General features: G+C 48.6%; 1 protein-coding gene across 2 annotated transcripts in view; it reads left to right on the forward strand.

Annotated features, from left to right (window-relative positions):
* PAX7 (paired box 7) overlaps window positions 1–17,987 on the forward strand; it is a 131,620-nt gene that overhangs the window by 71,899 nt on the left and 41,734 nt on the right. For both annotated transcript variants that reach the window (XM_055001457.1, XM_055001458.1), the window contains exons 5-7: window positions 2,516–2,715; window positions 14,055–14,220; window positions 15,157–15,353. In XM_055001457.1, coding sequence (XP_054857432.1) covers window positions 2,516–2,715; window positions 14,055–14,220; window positions 15,157–15,353 — 563 coding nt within the window. The remainder of the gene's footprint in view (window positions 1–2,515; window positions 2,716–14,054; window positions 14,221–15,156; window positions 15,354–17,987) is intronic.

Consider the following 17,987-nt stretch of genomic DNA (forward strand, 5'->3'; position numbering starts at 1 on the left):
AAGTTCAAAGCATAGAATAGAACAAATCAAACAATTTGAATTTAAGATCTAGTTACAGTACAATATGATTTCCGAGACCTGAATATCACCAAACAATATCTGGCTACTTGAAAGGTGATCTTGGCATTCTTATCAGGCAGAAGGTAATCCGGTCGAGCTTTTTCAGCGAGACCAGAAATTTTACCTAATAACAGTATGATCATCTCATAACAGGCTTTCTCCTTGTAATATGAGCCGCTAAAAACATATGCTCTATAGTTTCCCTCTCTCTCCTTCTTCTTATTAATATTTATAGTCCATCCTTCTCATTGAGATCCAGTGCGAGTGAAAATAACCATATAATCGACAGCTAGGACATTCACTGAGCAAACTACAATAATTAACAACAGGTAGGATATTTGGAGAAACAGATTCAACAGGGAATGGTAGCAGAAAAATTCTGAACAAGCATAAAGCCTAGCACACAGATGAAATCCTGGCTGGCTTTGTCTGAAGACCCTGGCTGTGAGCCATGGGCTAAGAGCCCTTTTGGATGAAGCATGCAGTTGAACCTACGATATGCCCCCTTTGCCGCTTGTTTGACTTCTGCCTATGACACTGGGCTTTATACAGCCAAGAAGGCCAGCCAGGGAGGGAAATTGACATACATCCCATCAGCGTTTGAGGCCACATTTTTGGTCACCTTCAGAAGAGAGCTGGGCAGAACAGGGCATTTTCGATGGTAGCGCCATGCCTATGGAATGACTTGTCCGTTATCCACTGCCTGATGTCCAGTTTGGTAATTTTTCCCCACTGGGCCCGAAGCTTTCTGTTTGTCCAAGCAGTTGTCAACTAAGAAGCAAGTCTTGCAGTTATTCGGTTTCCCCTGCAGTCCTTGGCAACTTGGTTTTATTGCTGGGTGACCTTTTTTCTTTCTTTCTTATGCTTTGATGGGTTTTCAAGCAGAGACGGGGCAGTCATCTGTCAGGAATGCGCTAGCTTTGGGCTCCCTGCCTTGAGCAGAGTTGGATTAAGACTCTTTCTGACTCAAGGACACTCGGATTTTATGTCTCCTGTTTTAGTGTGGTTTGAATACCGCTGTTTGGCTGTGTAGGAGGGTCCCACGTTTTTATTGTGCTGCTAATTTATTTGGTTTCTCAAGCGTGCTCCAGCGGTGTCTCAAGAACTCCCTTTGGACTAGAGAAGAATAGAAATGCAGCAAAGCAATAAATAAGTCCCCGCAAACTGCGGACTGGAGTCTGAGGCAGAACGCCTCGTCCTTGCCCGCTGTTGCCCAGACTTGACCAGGACACTTTTCTTGCCCTACCCACTGGGCAGAACTACCACTCAGTTGGGTAGATGTTTTTGCACTGAGAACTTCCTCCTGAGGCCTTGAATGTAGGGTGCCAATGACGAGTTGGGAAATTCCTGGAGATTTGGGGGTGGATCCTGGAGAGGGCTGAGCTTGGAGAGGGAGTGGAGCTCAGCAGGGTATAATGGCGTGGAGTCCACCCTCTGAAGCAGCATTTTATTGGGATTTTTACAAGTGTCATTCTCTTCCGTCATGAAAGAGTTAAATTGTTCGTGTTTAGTTAGAGACAACTAGTTTGCATGAGACCAGTTAGATGCTGAGTTGTTCTACCGGCCAGGGCAAAAGGGGAGTTGCATGCTTAATGAACAAATCTAGGATTGATTATTGGCTGACCAGTTTTATGGGAGGCCAATTGACATTCTTTCCTTTACTCAGGACCCCAATTGCTCTCCAGTTAGTGAGAGCCAAGCTACAAGTGACGCCTTACACAGGATGGACGCTTGTTAGCTTACCTCAAGGTTTGATGGGAAATGTAGGCGTCCTGGTTTTACAGCTTGGCTCTCCTTTATAGCTGCAAGACCAGGATGCCTACATTTCCCATCAAAACTTGAGGGAAGCTGGCAAGTGTCCATCCTGTGTCAGGCGTCACTTGTAGCTTGGCTCTTAGACCTTACCTTTAAATTATCAGGATATAAGGATGTAGGAGCGAAGTAGCTATTCTTTCTTTTATCTCCAATGTACCCTATTTTTCCCTATATGTAGTAAACATTTATTCTAGAAGCTGAACACACACGTGTCTGTGATTCTATATCTGCTGTGCAAATAATTTCTACTCTGCCACAATACTTATCCGACACATTTTCTCCAGGGCAACAGATGTCTGTAGTCTGGAGATCAGTTAATTACATGACGACTCCAGGCCGCACCTGGAGGCTGGCAACCATATCCCAGCCATTGGCAGCAAGGGAGAGGGCTGCCACGCCCTCCTGGGCCTGCCCCACTGTGGCCAGGTCCAACCGCAGGCCCTGCAGCATTGCCCGGGGGCTTGGCTCAGATCCGGCCATGGCAGGGCCGCAGCCCCCAGCAGCAAGGGCTGTTCCTCATTGGAGGCAACAAGGTCTCTGGGGCCAGCCCTGCTTCCGCTCCAGCCCCTCCTCTTTTCCCACTGAGCTTTCTGCTCTGCCTGGCTCGGCTCCCACATTTGCCCCTCTTTTTCCTCAACAGGTAACCGACTGGATGAAGGCTCTGACGTCGAGTCTGAACCGGACCTGCCCCTGAAGCGCAAGCAGCGCCGCAGCCGGACCACCTTCACTGCGGAACAGTTGGAGGAGCTGGAGAAGGCCTTTGAGAGGACCCATTACCCGGATATCTACACCCGAGAAGAGCTTGCTCAGCGGACCAAACTCACTGAGGCCCGGGTCCAGGTGAGAGAGGTGGGCTGGAGGGAGGAGAACCCCGGACCTGAGCCGCACGTTCGCGGTTTGCTGTGTGTTGTTTTATGGTTTGCTGACTGCAGAACTTGCTGGCTGAGGGGCACCTGCAGACCCACAGAAATAATAAAATAGAGAAACGTTGCCCCATTGTCTCTTAGCCCTGCCACTGTGCCAGAAGAGCTGCTCCAGAATAGCTATCGGGTTGCGGATCAGCGCTCTGCCGGTTCGAATCCCACTCCTGCCATGAACTCAGCAGGTGTCCTTGGGCAAGCCCCCTCCTCTCAGCCCAGCTCCCCACCTGACTTTGTTCACTGTTCTGAGTGGGAAACTAATCTGTCTAAAAGAGCGGTATATAAGTGCAATGGTGGTGGTTGTGCTAATCCTCAAACTAGTTCAGCTTAGCTGGGGATGTTTTGGCGAAGCCTTTTTAAAACGGTGAAGATGCATTCCCTCCCCGCACCCACTGTGTGAGAGAGCCGACCATATAAAGAAAAGGGGTTAGGGTTCAGGCAGCTACTGCCCCTGCTTTGGGCGGGGGCGGGGGGCAGGGTATGACAGGGTTGGTGAATGTCTACAGCTAGGATTGCCAGCTTTTCAACCAGCCCTTGTAGCTATGTATTTAACAGCAACAGTTAAAAACAGAAGAATGATGGATTAGGGGCTTACTGGAAAATTGAATGTTCCCCTCTGCATTACAAAGGAGTTTTAATAGCATACGGGTGGGTGGCATGGATGACAGCTTTTGAGGGCAGAATTTAAAAACGAAGGGATGGAGGGGGTCAATGATGTCATCGTAATGCATTTTCAGCAGTGAGTTTGCAGCAGTTTGCAGCAGAGCCAAAGACAGGCTGCTTTCTGCTTTGGTTAGCTGTTCTGCTCTCCTCAGGAGTGGGCTGGATTTTTTCATCGAGTGGCCCTTGAAGTCTTTCTGAGGTGTCTTGGCCATCTTCTGTGTTGGGTCTGCATCTTGCAGATATTTTCTTTTGGTTATTAAAGCTAGCAATTCTCAGAACGTGATTTCTTCCACAAAGGATTTAATTAGGCGTAATGAGAATGTGCCCTTTCCCAGTGGGTACGGGGCCCTTGCTGAGCTCCAGCACCTGGGGAGCTCAGGCAGCTACTGTGGCCGAAAGGAGCCCTAGCTCCCGGCCTGCATCCACTCCTGGTGGGGAGGCAGGGAATTCCCTCCAAAATCGCAGAGGCCCATGCAAGAGAGATTTACCAAGATTTACCAAAAGAGGGGAAATCAATTTTCCTGGGAATGGTTAGGTGGATCTGCCGTAGAATAGCAGGATTTGAGACCAACAAGATTTTCCAGCAATTTCCCTGGCTCTGTTCTGTATATTTAGAATTGCCAACTTCCAGGTGGGAGTTCTCCTGGAATTACAGCTGATCTCCAGAGTTCGGCAAAAACAATATCAAAGGATTCTACCTGGAGCTGTTCAGCCCGAATTCTGGAGCATTCTCCACAATGCATAGAGAACTTCTTGCAGATGAAATTCGCCCATCACCACCCAGGTTGTTCATCAGACAAGTGAAACTGGGTGTCTATTTGTGCATCTGGGTAGATTTGCTTTTCAAAATTATATGCTTAGCAGGAGATGTGGGTCTTGTTGGAAGCAGTCCAACTCCTAGGCCTCCTGTTTGTTTATGTTATTTCTAGTCCACCTTTCTCACTGAGACGCAACACAGATTACATAGTGTGAGATTAATACAACCAGTAACAAGGACAGTTCCACAGACAATGCCACAGGATAAATAAATACAGTTTACAAAGACGTAGCATTAGCAAGGATCCAATACAGAGTTGAAGAATTGCTGAAACAGAGCATAAGCAATTCTACGGCTGACATTAGACAACATGAAACACAGGTAGTATATAGGAGTACATATTTAAAGCAACAGATAATATGTAAAGCAATGTAGTGGTGAAGTCTACTGTCCCTAACTCATTAGCAAAGCATCTGAGACCCCCTCTCTACAATACCACCCTCCTATCTGAGTAAAAAGCCTTTTTGAATAATTCGGTTTTGCACAGTTTGCAGAAAGCCAAGAAAGTGGGGGCTTTTCTGACCTCCTCAGGCAGGCCGTTCCACACACCCCTTCCTTTGGTTTCCAAGATCTTATAAGGCCAGTGCTCACAGCCATGAGGACTAGCAGCTTTTCAAACTGAACGATGAGACTTCTGGTGGCCAAGACACTTTATCCTTAAATCAAAATAAGAGTGAGTTTCTCAGCTGAAATAATGTACTTTTAGAGTCTGTAATATTATTACCTTCCCGAAAAGGAACCCTTGTCCCAGTTTCTTCATGAGTTTCTGAATGTGGCTCCGGACTGGAAAGAGGGAAGCCAACAGGAATGACTCATGCAGAGATTCTGTGGGCATTCTCTGATAGCAGACAATTTCTGCTACTTCTCTGCAAACACCTAGCTGAATTAGCCATCTTTAGAGGAAACTCTGATGTGTTCAGAACAGCTACTCATGAAGTTATGCAGTTCTGCATGAATAACGCAGGTGCATTTGATGCAGACAGATATGGCAGAATCTCAGTGAAGATTATTGCAAGGAAACAAAGCTAGAGCACTGAATCATGCAGAGATGCACTAGGAACTCTCCCCTGTGAATCAGTCCTTTGGCTGCACAGGAGCCTCAGTGAAATAATAACTGGCTAGAGGACCCAGAGGCTTCAGGAGCAGCCAAGGTGGTTTGTTTTTTTACCCTGCCATCTTTGGTTTAGGTCCATCTCATTTTCATTGCTGTTGTGGCGATTCTTCTGTGTCCTTTTTTATCCCACCATTTGTAGGCTTGGAAGAAATTTGGGAGAAATTTGATGCAAGGAAGTGTGTTTGTTTCTTGCAATGAAACTGAAATATGACGGCCTTTCAATCAAACAGGGCAGCTCTCAAACCTGCTCTCACCCTTGCTAACATCCCCCAGCTTGTGGTTTGGCAATGGCCAGTACAGGCTACTGCCAGCTGGGAGGCACATGAAGGCTTTGGCCTTGGGCGAGTGACAGGCAAAAAGATGCACAAACCATTTCTTGGAAGCTGCGATTTGTGCACTCCGCTCTCTCTTGCACACACCCTCTGCCACCCAGCCCATCCTCCCAGGCCCTTCACCCAAAGGTTCCCTGCCAGAGTCCCAGCAGCAGCTGTTTCCCCCTGCCGCATTCCTGCTGGCTTTCTCATTCCTGAAGCTGGCACGATTGGTTTCTTCCCACCACTTTTAAGCCTGCCGCTCCTCGTAAAATTTTCTGGGTATCAGAGTGGATCTGTTTACTGGCTCTTGAGACTTGCCAATGGGACATTTGGGGGGTGGGGGCAGAGAAAGCCCAGACTGGCCTATAACTTGCTTTGCACCCTGCGGGTCAAAGTCCAGCCAGCAGGCAGGTAGCCTCTCTCACTTCCTGTCATCTCTCTCTTCTTCAAAGTTTTGTAAAAGTGTGTGGGGGGGGTGAAGAATTGGAAAGAGAGTGAATATACAGATGGGCGTGGATGTTAGTGACACATCCAGACAATCAGATTTAATTGTTTGTTTCCTGCTGTTTTTTCAGCTAGGGTAGTTACAGGGAGTGAAATTTCTTCTCCCGAAATTTTCTTTTTGCAATTGGTTCCTCCTATTCTCTTTTCCTCTTTCAAAAGAGGAATTCTCTTTGATTTCTCATTAATGTGTCTTTGAGTTTTTTAAAACGTGATAGTGTTGATTTCCTCACCTATGGATTTCTGCCTGTTGTTGTTCCACTGTGATAAGATACAAGGAGTAAACAGCAGCCTGATAAATTCGGACAAGTCCTGGCTTGTGTTTAATTGTTTCTGTGATGGCTCACCTCATTCTTGATTTTTCTGTGATGGTTGTAGTAAATAAATGAATAAAGAAATAAATGCATTACTTCTTAGAGATCTAAACTGAATCTTCCTCTTCATGAAAGAGAAATTGATTCAAAACAAACTTAAATTCCTAAAAAGAGGAAGAGAAACAGATTGCTGAATTTCAGGGAGAAATTCGGCAAGGAGGAATTTCCACTTAACAAGCCTATTTTCAGCCCAAAATTGAGCCCCCCAAGCATCTTGCAGCAATTTAAAACATAGTTATAAATAGAACATATATTGAAAGGTGCTCTGGGAAGCTGTTCTTGGTGTGGCCTGGGTCCAGGCAAGACAGCGGCGGAGGGACAGCTGTCTGGTGGCTGCCCTTCTCTTTCTGGCCTTGGCAGTGGCAGCCGATAACTGATAGACTTGATGGCGGGCTGGGGAACGGAAACCTGCCCAAGGGCACCAACCCTGAGGGTGAAGAAGCAGTGGGGGGGGGGAGCTGCCAGGCCCTTCACCCTCTGGCCATTTCATAGCATGACCTGAAAAGTCTCAGGCCGCCTTGGAGGTCAGATTTTACTGAGGCAGGTGTTGAGAAGTCTGAAGGCCCAGCCTGGTGTCCTCCTTGGAGGAAGGGAGGTGAAGGGAAGTGAATTAAGGGACGTGAACTAGGGGGAATGGGTCACAGGCAGCGGCTTCTCTTTGATCGGACTGGCACACTGTTTTGAACTCGCTGACATCCAGTGTTTCAGCTCATCCCAAGGCATTTTTTATTGCAATTCCCTCTCTCCATAGAAGAGGTTGCTTTGGCTCTCATGGGGGGGGGGGGTGCACAGATGGGGCTGCACAGCCCCCCAGAGGTGGTGCTGAGGTCAGGGCAGTCCACTTGGGAAGTCCTGGGATGTGGGCAAAGAGTTTGCTTGGTGAGCAAACGCCTTTAGCTCCTGGGCATTTCTGCCGTCCTCTCTGAAGATGGCCTCCCATCTCTGTTTCCACTTAGCCCCAGCTCATCCATCTTTCTCCAGCATCAAGTCCTTATTAAGCTGCGGAGGCTCCCGGCGGACCTGCTTTTCCCACAAAAGGAGTGCCCACCTGACCTCCCTTCTGACTGACAAATTGTGGGAGCTGACCCAGAGCCACCCTAATTCACTCCAGCTTCTCCCCAGCAGGGAAGTATCTGAGCAGCTGTGGCGCTGGAAAGGGAGCCGCGCAACCACGCTCCAACAGCCCTTCTCCTCTAGACTGGAGCGCGGAGCAGGTCTTCTTTCTGCACAGGGGCTGGGAGGGGAGAACAGCCTGGGAGGGACCTCCAGGACGGAAGCACTTTGCAAAAAGTTACTTTGCAAAAATGTTACTTTCAAGTGGACCCTAAATGACCCCATCCCCTTCGCCTGCATGGCAGGTTTTGGTGTTGTTCCCCCAAACCTTTTAAATAGATTTGGCTCCCCTTGGAGTAATGTTGGTGCCTTCATCCCTGATAGGCTAGGATGTCCCCTCTGACTCATCCAGGAAGTATTGCCTACCTTTTCCTCCTTTGTCCTCCTTGACATACCCTGACCTGGATAGCCCAGGAGAGCCTGATCTTGTCAGATCACAGAAGCTAAGCAGAGTTGGCCTTGGTTAATAATTGGATGGGAGACCTCCAACGAAGACCGGCGCTGCAGAGGCAGGCAATGGCAAACCACCTCTGTTAGTCTCTTGCCATGAAAACCCCACCAGGAGTCACCATAAGTCAGCTGTGACTTGAGGGCATTCTCCTCCACCACCTCAGTGATGTAAGCACGTAGTCAAATGTGATTGGTGGTGCCATCCCCAACGGACTGGGGTCATCCCATGTAACCAATTCAGAAAAGAGAAACAAGCAGCAGCCGTGGGGAGAGGCAGCAATTAAAGGGCAACTCTGACCCAAGAACATTTGTGTAACCGCATGCTTTTGGGAAATATTTCTGCCTCACTCAAAGTTGCATTTTCACCCTGAAAACAAAAATTGTAGACTATTCAGCACAGTCTTAGATTTCACTACACACGAATGGTGTCTGGGGTCTGTAAAGACCCCAAGTATTAAAATCAATAAGTTTCTCCTTCCCAGCATCCCACACGTGAATCTTTTCTTTCCCACTCTAGCCTCTGATTGGCCCCGAAAGGCTTCCACAGATGGTTTCCTAATTCTGCTGCACCATTCCTGTACATTGTGGTGCTTTTCTCTGTTTTGTTGTGGTGCCATGGCTCAGGCAGAGCGTGCCCTGTGGGAACCTGATAAGGGGGCTACCTGTGTCATGTTTCCTATTGACTAAGCTGGCTGAGCTCCTCCCCTCCCAGGTAGCATCTTCTCTGATGGTCAGGAAGAGTGGAAAGGAAGGGGCTGAGCTGTTCATAGACCCAAATTGCTTCCACTCCTCCGCATCCCATAATGCTTCCTTCCAGGCAACCTGGATGCATTCAACTTTTGCTGTCACACAACTTGGAGATGTCCAGTGCATCAGACATGCAAAGGAAACCAGCTTAACTGTTTTCAGCTCAGAGCCCCTGCTTGGCACTCCAAAGGTCTGGCATCTCCAATTAAGGCTCTCGGGTAGAAGAAAAGACCCTCCTCTACTTGAAAGCCCAGGCAGCTGCTGCGTTGGATAGATAATGTGGAAGAAGATAGACAGACAGAAGAAGGCCCCTATATTATATGGTGTTTATATAAACCCTCCACATCCAGTGGCAGTATACCTTTGAATCTCAAGGTCGGGGGCTCCATTAGGGAAAGTTCTTTGCATTGCATGTGAGCTTCTGGGACATCCACCTGGTGGCTTTTGGCAAGGTTTTGTTGTTAGATGTCTTTCCAAATGCCTCGTAAATTGCCTTGAGCTATGGGGAAAAGTGAGATACAATTTTTTAAATAAATGCATAAATGAATCCTAGCCTGGATGAACTTTGATGAGATACGGCCTGATCGTTTTTTCATTCTTAACATTTTAAAAACGTCTGTTTACCTTTGCAAACTCACACTTTGTTGATGGGTCTTTGGCCCAAGGACTGGGTCGTGTTTTTGTAAGAGAGCTTCTTCATCTTGTGATTTATGCTCTCTCGCCCAAGGACTTTCCCATCTGTTCTTCCCTGACAGATGGCAGAAAAACAGAAGTCAGGGCAAAATGGAAGGAGGGAGAAGAGAAACACGGCCCACCCCGAAACACAGCTTGGGGAAGTGTTTGTTTAAAACACTCTATTTATTTATTTACTTAATTATTTATAGTCTGCCTTCCTCAGTGAGACTCAAGGCGGATTACTCAGATTTCCTTCCTGGCTACTCAGCAATTTACACCTTGACTGTGGGGAATATTCATCCCATTGAAGGGTGCCTTGAGTTGTAAGATTAAAGCAAATATACTGGATGGAAACTACAGTGGTGGGCGGGGGGGGGGGGGTTCTGGGAAAAGAGGTGGCGGAACTCTCAAGAGGAAAATGAGGAAGAAACACACGGGATTCTTTGAAATCATATTATTTTCAAGCACTATTGCCGAGTACTTTCAAGAGGTGCCGGAACTCCATTCCACCGCGTTCCCCCTGAAAAAAAGCCCTGGTGGTGGGGATTTTTGGCCACCATCTTGACCTTTGAAAGGCAGTGGCTACAGATTCTGTCCCATTGTCCTGGGGGCGGGGGGAGAATGACATGAGAGGGAAACTGGCAGTCGCTGGGCTGTCCCCCCACCCACTCCGGATTCAGTATTGGGAGCAACTGGCTGCCACTCTGGGATTAGGGTGTTTTTTGGGGGTTTTTTTGTAACAGGATCCCCCTGGCAGGAGAATCTTTTAGTGGCTGATAAAACCTTAACTGTGGTGGAGTGAAAACAGGTTTGCTTTGAAGTGGGGCTCCGTTCCCCTTTCCGTGCTGTTCAATCCTCTATATTTTAACCAGCAATAAAATGATTTATAAGCATAAAGGGAAAAGTCTTCAGCCCCCTTTCAAAGGATGGGCAAGAGGGAGATGCAGCCCCCGTGAATTGCCAAGGTGGATTTTGCATCAGCTTTCAGGCTTCTTTGCCCCCCTCTCTCTTGCCCAACGACTCGATGAAGGATGTAAATAAGCGGCGCACATGAGAGGAATTGACTTTTTAAAAAAACACCACCCCTTTGTTTTCTTTGGGGTGGATAGATCCATGGGACAGGATTAGGGGCTACAGGTAGAAACTTAGGACAAGTGGATCCTCCATGCTGAGGGGCAGTCTACAGATTCCGACTGTTCTGGCACGCCCATGCCTATGTAAGCTTCCCTTGCTGGTCATAAACTAGGAACTGCATGCAATTGCCGTACAAAGATCCTAATCCAAGAGGGTGCAATACTTGTGCATTATGACCAAATTCTCTGACTTAAATAAGATATGTAAGGAGGGAAAGGTTGTAGAGATGAACAAGAGGGAGAGAAAAAAATAACATGCACTTGGGATACTTGACTCTAACCTCGCTATATAAATGCACCTGAATTAACGTGATTATAAAGTTCAAAGGACTATCTGACCTATTTAACTCTTTAAGGTGATTCCTGCCAGGTTGGCCCAAGTAGCTTCCACCTAGTCCCGCATCCTTTACCCAGAGGCTTCCGGGAAACCCACAAGCTCTCTGCCCTTCTATTCTCCCCGAGCATCTGACGTTCAAAGATATGCTTCCCTCGAACGTGGAGGTTCCATTTTGTTGTGATGGCTAATAGTTGTGCACAGCGCTCTCCTCCAGGAATTGCTCTAAATTATAATTTTTTACTATATTTCAGATAGGAGGGCTGTATTGTAGGGAGGGGGTCTCAGATGCTTCGCTAATGAGTTACGGACCATAGACTTCACCACTATGTTGCCTTGTATATTAACTGTTGCTTTGAATATGTACGCCTATATACTGCCTGTGCTTCACGTTGTCTAATGTCAGTCCTAGAACTGATTGTGCTCTGTTTCAGCAGTTCTTCAACTCCATATTGGATCCTTGCTAATACTTTGTCTTTGTAAATTTGCAGTTTATTTACCCTATGACATTGTTTATGGAAATGTCCTTGACACTGTATGGAAATGTCCTTCCTACTGATTGTACTTATCTCACACTATGTAATCCGCCTTGAGTCTCAGTGAGAAAGGCAGACTATAAATGACATGAATGAATGAATGAATGAATGAATGAATGAATGAAGGAAGGAAGGAAGGAAGGAAGGAAGGAAGGAAGGAAGGAAGGAAGGAAGGAAGGAAGGAAGGAAGGAAGGAAGGAAGGAATGATGCTGGTGGCCAACTGCAGACATTTGTGCTGCAATTTGTGAAAAAGCACTTTCACCAGGGCGTGACTGTCTTGCACTGCCTCCAAGCACTTCACCCACTGGGAAATAGGAGGACAATCCAAGCGTTTCCACTTGGAACTGGGCCCTCTGCCAGGCTGTGGGCACTGGTGGGTGCCAGGGCATACTGAACCTGATTTCCAGCCCTGTTAGCCCTCTGCTTTCTGCTCCAACTGGTATCTCACCAAGCTCATAGGCAGCAGGTCTTTCTCCAGCCCCATTGCCTGATATTAGGGTTGCCAACTCCAAGCTGGGAAATTCCTGGAGATCTGGAGGGTGAAACCTGGAGAAACTTGGAGAAATTGGGGTTTGGGGAGGGAAAGGACCTTGGCATGGCATAATTCCATAGAGTCCACCCCCCAAAGTAGCCATTTTCTCCAGGGGAGCTGATCTCTGTGGCCTGGAGACCAGTTGTAATTCCAGGAGATCTCCAGCCACTACCTGGAGGCTGGCAACCCTACCTGATACCCTTCTAAACAGAGCAACCAGGGACTGCACCTTTCAGTAAATCAGAAATTTACCAATAAATCTTTTTAAAGAGAAAATTAATACCAGCAGAGATCTATGATAGGACTAGTTTCATTTTTAATCTAGAAGGTCTCAGCGATGATCTCAGCGGGCGGGGGTTGTTGATGGCGGGGGGGGGAGGGAGACTGCGCTGCTGAGAAAGACGAGGCTAAAGCTTTCGCGACGTTTTGAGAAATGCAGCCGGGGGCCTCTCTTGGGCCTAAAGGGCTAAGAAACATGATTAAATTTCACAGCAACGAAGGGGGAAAAATTGAACAAAAACTTGAGACTGAAAAGCAAGTGGGTTGGGGAGTCTGGCGGGGGGAGGCCGGCCTAAAGAAATACATTTTGATTGAAGATGCGTTTTAGACAGACAATTGAAAGGGCATGTGCTTCATAGCAGCCTGTCTTTTGGGGAGCCCAAGCAGACGTCGTTGTTTTTTCTCCGGCTTGTTCATCTCTGCTGCCTTTTCCCTCCTCCTCCCTTCAGCTGGGAGCAGACCGGGATATTAAAATGGACATGGAGCAAGCCCAGTCCAGCTCCTTGACTCTGACCTGGCTAGCCATGCCGCAGTCACGTCCGAGCTGGCCTTCCTGCCTGCCTCCTCTTCCTCTGATGCCCTGCTTGGGCCCAGCAGTTTCCACCACTGCTTTCAAAGTCTGAGCCAAGGAGCCCCCCGAGGCCCAACCACCCCCACCCCACTGCCCCCAGGCTCCACCCCCCAAGTCTCCAGGAATTCCCCACCCCAGAGGTGGCAGCTCTAGTTTTATGGAAAGTTACAGAAAGGGAGGGGGGAAGGCCTAGTATAGTAAATCAGGGGAGGTAGTCTGTAAAACAGAGGTTCAGGGATTGATTTCTCCTATGGTATCTGCAGAGGTGAGCTCCGTCCTAGGCAAGCTCATACCGAAATAAATATTGTTAGGCTGTATGCTGCCACTGGGCTTCTGTTTAGTTCTTATGCTCCCTTTTTGCCTTTTGGAGATGCATCGTTGATCCAAAGAAGGGTGGCTCAGCAGTTTAGTTGCCTTTGAACGCCTTTGGCAATGGGCTCAACTCTTCATGTTCTCCTGTATGGGAAACCAGCTCCACTTCTTGCGAATTACAAAACAGGAAGAGCTCGAGGGCGGAGTTCCTGCTTTGCATGCCGCAGGTCTTGGTTCCGTCTGCTGCATCTGCAGTTAAAGAGGTCTCAGGTGCTGGGTTCTCTGCCCAGGACCCCAGAGAGCTGCTGTCACTCATAGAGCTGAACCGGGTGGACCAAGGGTCTCACTCCATAGAAGGGAGCCCCTGATTTGAGTCACACACGCCTGCCAGTTTTGCTGACTGCAAAGGGCCGGGGTGTGTGTGGGTGTCCCTTTTGTCTCTTTTGATGCGGGGGGGGGGGATTGCATGTTGGAGTGGATCCCAGTCCTTCACAGTGCTTTTCTAACCAGTACAGCTCCCCAACTCTGTTTGGAAAGGCTAGCTATTCTATGTCAGGAATCTCTGGGCGGGAGCAGACCTAGGAACGCTCCCCTGGTGAGTCTCCGGAGAGTTACGGTCGGGCTGTGGCGAGAATACTGGGCAAGGCGGACAGTGCGCTTGGTCTCTCTTCCTCTCCTTGGAACTGGGGGTGCCCTTGGCCTCTGGAATCTTCCCTGTCCACCCCCTCCAGCCACTTGCAGAGGGAAAGGCAAGTCTTCATATGGGTCATCCATGTCTTTCTCTCTCCCCTAGGTCTGGTTCAGCAACCGAAGAGCACGGTGGCGTAAGCAAGCAGGAGCCAACCAGCTAGCAGCTTTTAACCACCTCTTGCCAGGGGGCTTCCCACCCACTGGGATGCCAGCTTTGCCACCCTATCAGCTTCCAGATTCGACCTACCCAACAGCCGCCATTTCCCAAGGTGACTGCCGAGGGTGGGGCTATCCGTCTCATATTGTATCTCACTCCCTCGTTCTTCTTCTTGTCTATCCTCCTCCGTTTGATCAGGCCCATTCTGCTGAACGCTTCTTTCTCATTTCCCTGGCAGGTGGCTGTGTGTGCCACCAAATGCAATGCTAGGCTGTCCCTTTGATTCCAAGAATGCAAAATTAACGTGTAGTGAGATTGCAGGGGGCACAGAAAGCTCCTCCCTACCTGCCTGTCCACAGCCCTTTTCATCGGGGAGACGTATCCCTCCCCATAGACAGATGCAAAGACAGACCTGAAGACAGAAGTGGGAAAGAGCAAGAGTCCAGTAGCACCTAGAAGACTCACGAAAGCTCACGCCCTACCACTGATTTCGTTAGTGTTATCGGTGCTACTGGACTCTTGCTCTTTTCTACTGCTACAGACGGACTAACACGGTCGGCTACCCATCCTGATCTGAAGATAGAAGGACTTTCCTTCAGCGAATTGGACCTTCCACTTCCCTCACCGCGGAAACGTCTGGTCCTCAGCCCTTCCTACCAGCAGCCTCAGGCCTTCCATCTCTCGGCTGACTGGATCTTCCACTTCCTGCACAGCAGAGCTGAAGGACAGCACAGCTTTGCTGTAAGGGATGTAGGAAGCCTAGCTGGCTTCAGGAATATTCTCCCATTAGCCCCCCCTCACAGATGCGCACACACAACCATCCCCAAGACCCTCTGTGAGGATTTCCCCTCACCGCCTTCACGGCAGAGTAGCCCTGATATGCTGCACCACCATAGATCTTCCTCCAAGCACTCACAACCTTTCTGTGCAGGCTGGGGGGGGGGCAGGACCTGCAACTCGGGAACTAGGAACTTGCTCTCTTCGCCTGTGACATGTTTAGGGGGTACAGCCATCCCCACCACTCCTAATACCCCTTGTTTTCCTGCAGACGGGGGCAGCACCGTGCACAGACCCCAGCCTCTCCCGCCGTCCACCATGCACCAGGGGGGATTGGCAGCCGCCGCCGCCGACTCCAGCTCAGCGTATGGGGCCCGGCACAGCTTTTCCAGCTACTCGGACACCTTCATGAACCCTGCAGCTCCCACAAACCACATGAACCCCGTCAGCAACGGCCTCTCCCCTCAGGTAGGCCTTTCTCACAGCACTTTAAATGTCTCCTTCTGCTGCAGTGTTCATGTAATGGCAGCACCCAGTCAAGGGACCTCTTTTTCTTCCCGTAGGAGGGCGGGATTGTAGGGAAGGGCCCCAGATGTTCCGCTAATGAGCTAAGAACCATAGACTTCACCACTATGTTGCCTTACGTATTATCTGTCGCTTTAAATATGTGTTCCTATATACTACCTGTGCTTCATGTTGGTTAATGTCAGTCCTAGAATTGATTGTGTTCTGTTTCAGCAATTCTTCAGCCTTGCTAATGCAATGTCTTTGTAAAGATGCATTCATTTACCCTATGACATTGTTTATGGAAATGTCCTTGACACTGTATGGAAATGCCTGCCCTTGTCCTTGCCACTGATTGTACTAATCTCACACTATGTGTAATCTGCCCTGAGTCTCAGTGAGAAAGGCAGAATATAAATGACATACGTACATACATACATACATACATACATACATACATACATACATACATACATACATACATACATACATACTCATGCACCCACTGAGCTTGCAGGAATCTGCTCAAGTGCAAAAGCCTGCCAGATGTGTGCAGCTGCTGCCATTCCCAAGAGTGGCCCACTTGACACTGTCAGCATGCCGACCCCTTCCCATCACGGTAAGGATGTTCCCAACAGCCTCCTCCTCTGAATTTCTCCCCAGACAACTAAGGAGTTCCAAATAACCTGCTCTTGCTTCTCCGGTGGAACTGATAGGAATCTCCTGTAGTTTCAATTTCTGAATTTTGGACAGAACGCTGCATGAATGCGTGTGGTTTTCTGCAGCTCGTGGTGCCTTCAGTTTGTGTTCCCCTTCCGTCCTCTATGCTGCCAGTGTGTAGTCATTAAAAATCGTTCTTTGTGTAATTGTGCATATACATACTTTATTATTTGTAATATAGATCAATTACATCCACACTGCAGTCGATTCTTAATGTGCAAATCAGATCCAATCCTAATGTTTACAAAATAACACAGAAATCTTGATGCAGCTAAGTTTATGAACATATCATGATGGTGTGTGGGGTGGAGGGGTGCGTGGATTTTTGCAGCGTTTAATCAGGAAGCTAATTGGAAATGCAGGTGGAGGAAAAACACAAAAGAGCTATGGTGACCTGCACATCTCAAATGAATTTTAGAAATTCTTCTACTTAAATGGGGATTACAGAGGAGAGGGAGGCCGTGCAGAGAGAAATTCCAAAACCGTGAAAGCTCGGAGCACAAAAAGGAATCTGCTTGTCTACAGTCAATAGAATACAACCGATCTATTACTATCTGCCTTGCTGGCGAGAAATGCATCCTTGTGGGGAAAGAGAGAGGCCTTTGCTCCGATTCTCAGATGTTGAGCTTGCTTATAGAAATGCTCTTGCAAGACTGTCACGGCATGCATGAGGCTCTCCAGACAGACAAAGTCTTCAGAATGTAGATTGCAGCTCTGATCCTTGTCTTTTCCCAGATGGATGTATGTGTGATTTTGGCAAGATGACATCATCTTTGGGCAACTGCCGCCTGTGTTTTTTGATTGGTTGGCTGTTGCTGCAAGAAAATTTGGCCAGGAAATCCTTAACCCCATGGAGCTGCTTGTGACGTTTGCAAAAGATGTGACTTAGTGCTGCCGTCTGAGTCGCTAGCTCCAGATTGCAAAACTGTTGTCTCTTGAGCCAAGATGCAACAGCAAATGATTTAAAGGTGCCGAGGCTCTGTTCAGTGTGAAAGCTATCCCCTCTGACTTTCTTGGAGTCTGGTCACGATTACAGAGTGGGGCCAGGAAAACTCTCTGCACATGCTCCTCAAACTGAGGCCTGCTAGATCAGAACAAGGGCTGGTTGAATGCAGCTTCCTCTTTCTCTCAGCAGTCGACCAGATGCCTGCAGTGAAGGCACGGAGGCCACAGCTTTTCGCAACTGCCCCCCAACAAGCTGGCACCAATGGGGATAATAGCATAAAATGGGCACAAAACCCCCGTTGTGGCCGAGTTGAGCCCAAACAAGGAACCCTTTGAGTGCCTTTCAGTCAACAAAGCAGCTCCAAGGGAGCTCAAATGGAAAATGGCCGCACTGGAGGGTGGAGTCTCTGCCATTATCCCGTCCCCAAAGCCCGCCCTCCCGAGGCTCCTCCCCAAATCTCCAGGAATGTCCTAACCGGAAGCTTGCAAGCCATGGAGACCTTGGAGAGCCAGATGGGCCAGGGAGGGGCTGGGACCAGAAGCAAGCTGAGCCCAGCGTCCCCTCCCTCTGATGACGGATAGGGGCAGGGCAGGGTCTGCTCAGCGTAAGCAGCAGCAGTGATGAATGACCATTCTGGGGCCCAAGCCCAGGCCGAAAGGATCCTATGGCACACTCCCAGCACCAAAGGGCCATCGGCTCAACCTGCTCCTGGCCACGAGAGACTCTGCTGGTCCACAGCCACCCCCTTTCCTGCTAAGTTGAAGGAGGGCTGGTCCTCCCCTGGGATGGGCCAGTGGTCATCAGGCTCTCCATTGGGCAACTTTATCTATGGAGTGTTTCAGGCCGGACTCCTGCCTGCCACTGAACATGGTCTGCACCTTTTCTCCTGGTGTCAGGATGCACACGCAAAAGAAAGGCAGTTTTAAACATTC

Source organism: Eublepharis macularius, chromosome 17 (assembly GCF_028583425.1).
Source record: "Eublepharis macularius isolate TG4126 chromosome 17, MPM_Emac_v1.0, whole genome shotgun sequence".
In the NCBI taxonomy this organism is placed as follows: Eukaryota; Metazoa; Chordata; class Lepidosauria; order Squamata; family Eublepharidae; genus Eublepharis; species Eublepharis macularius.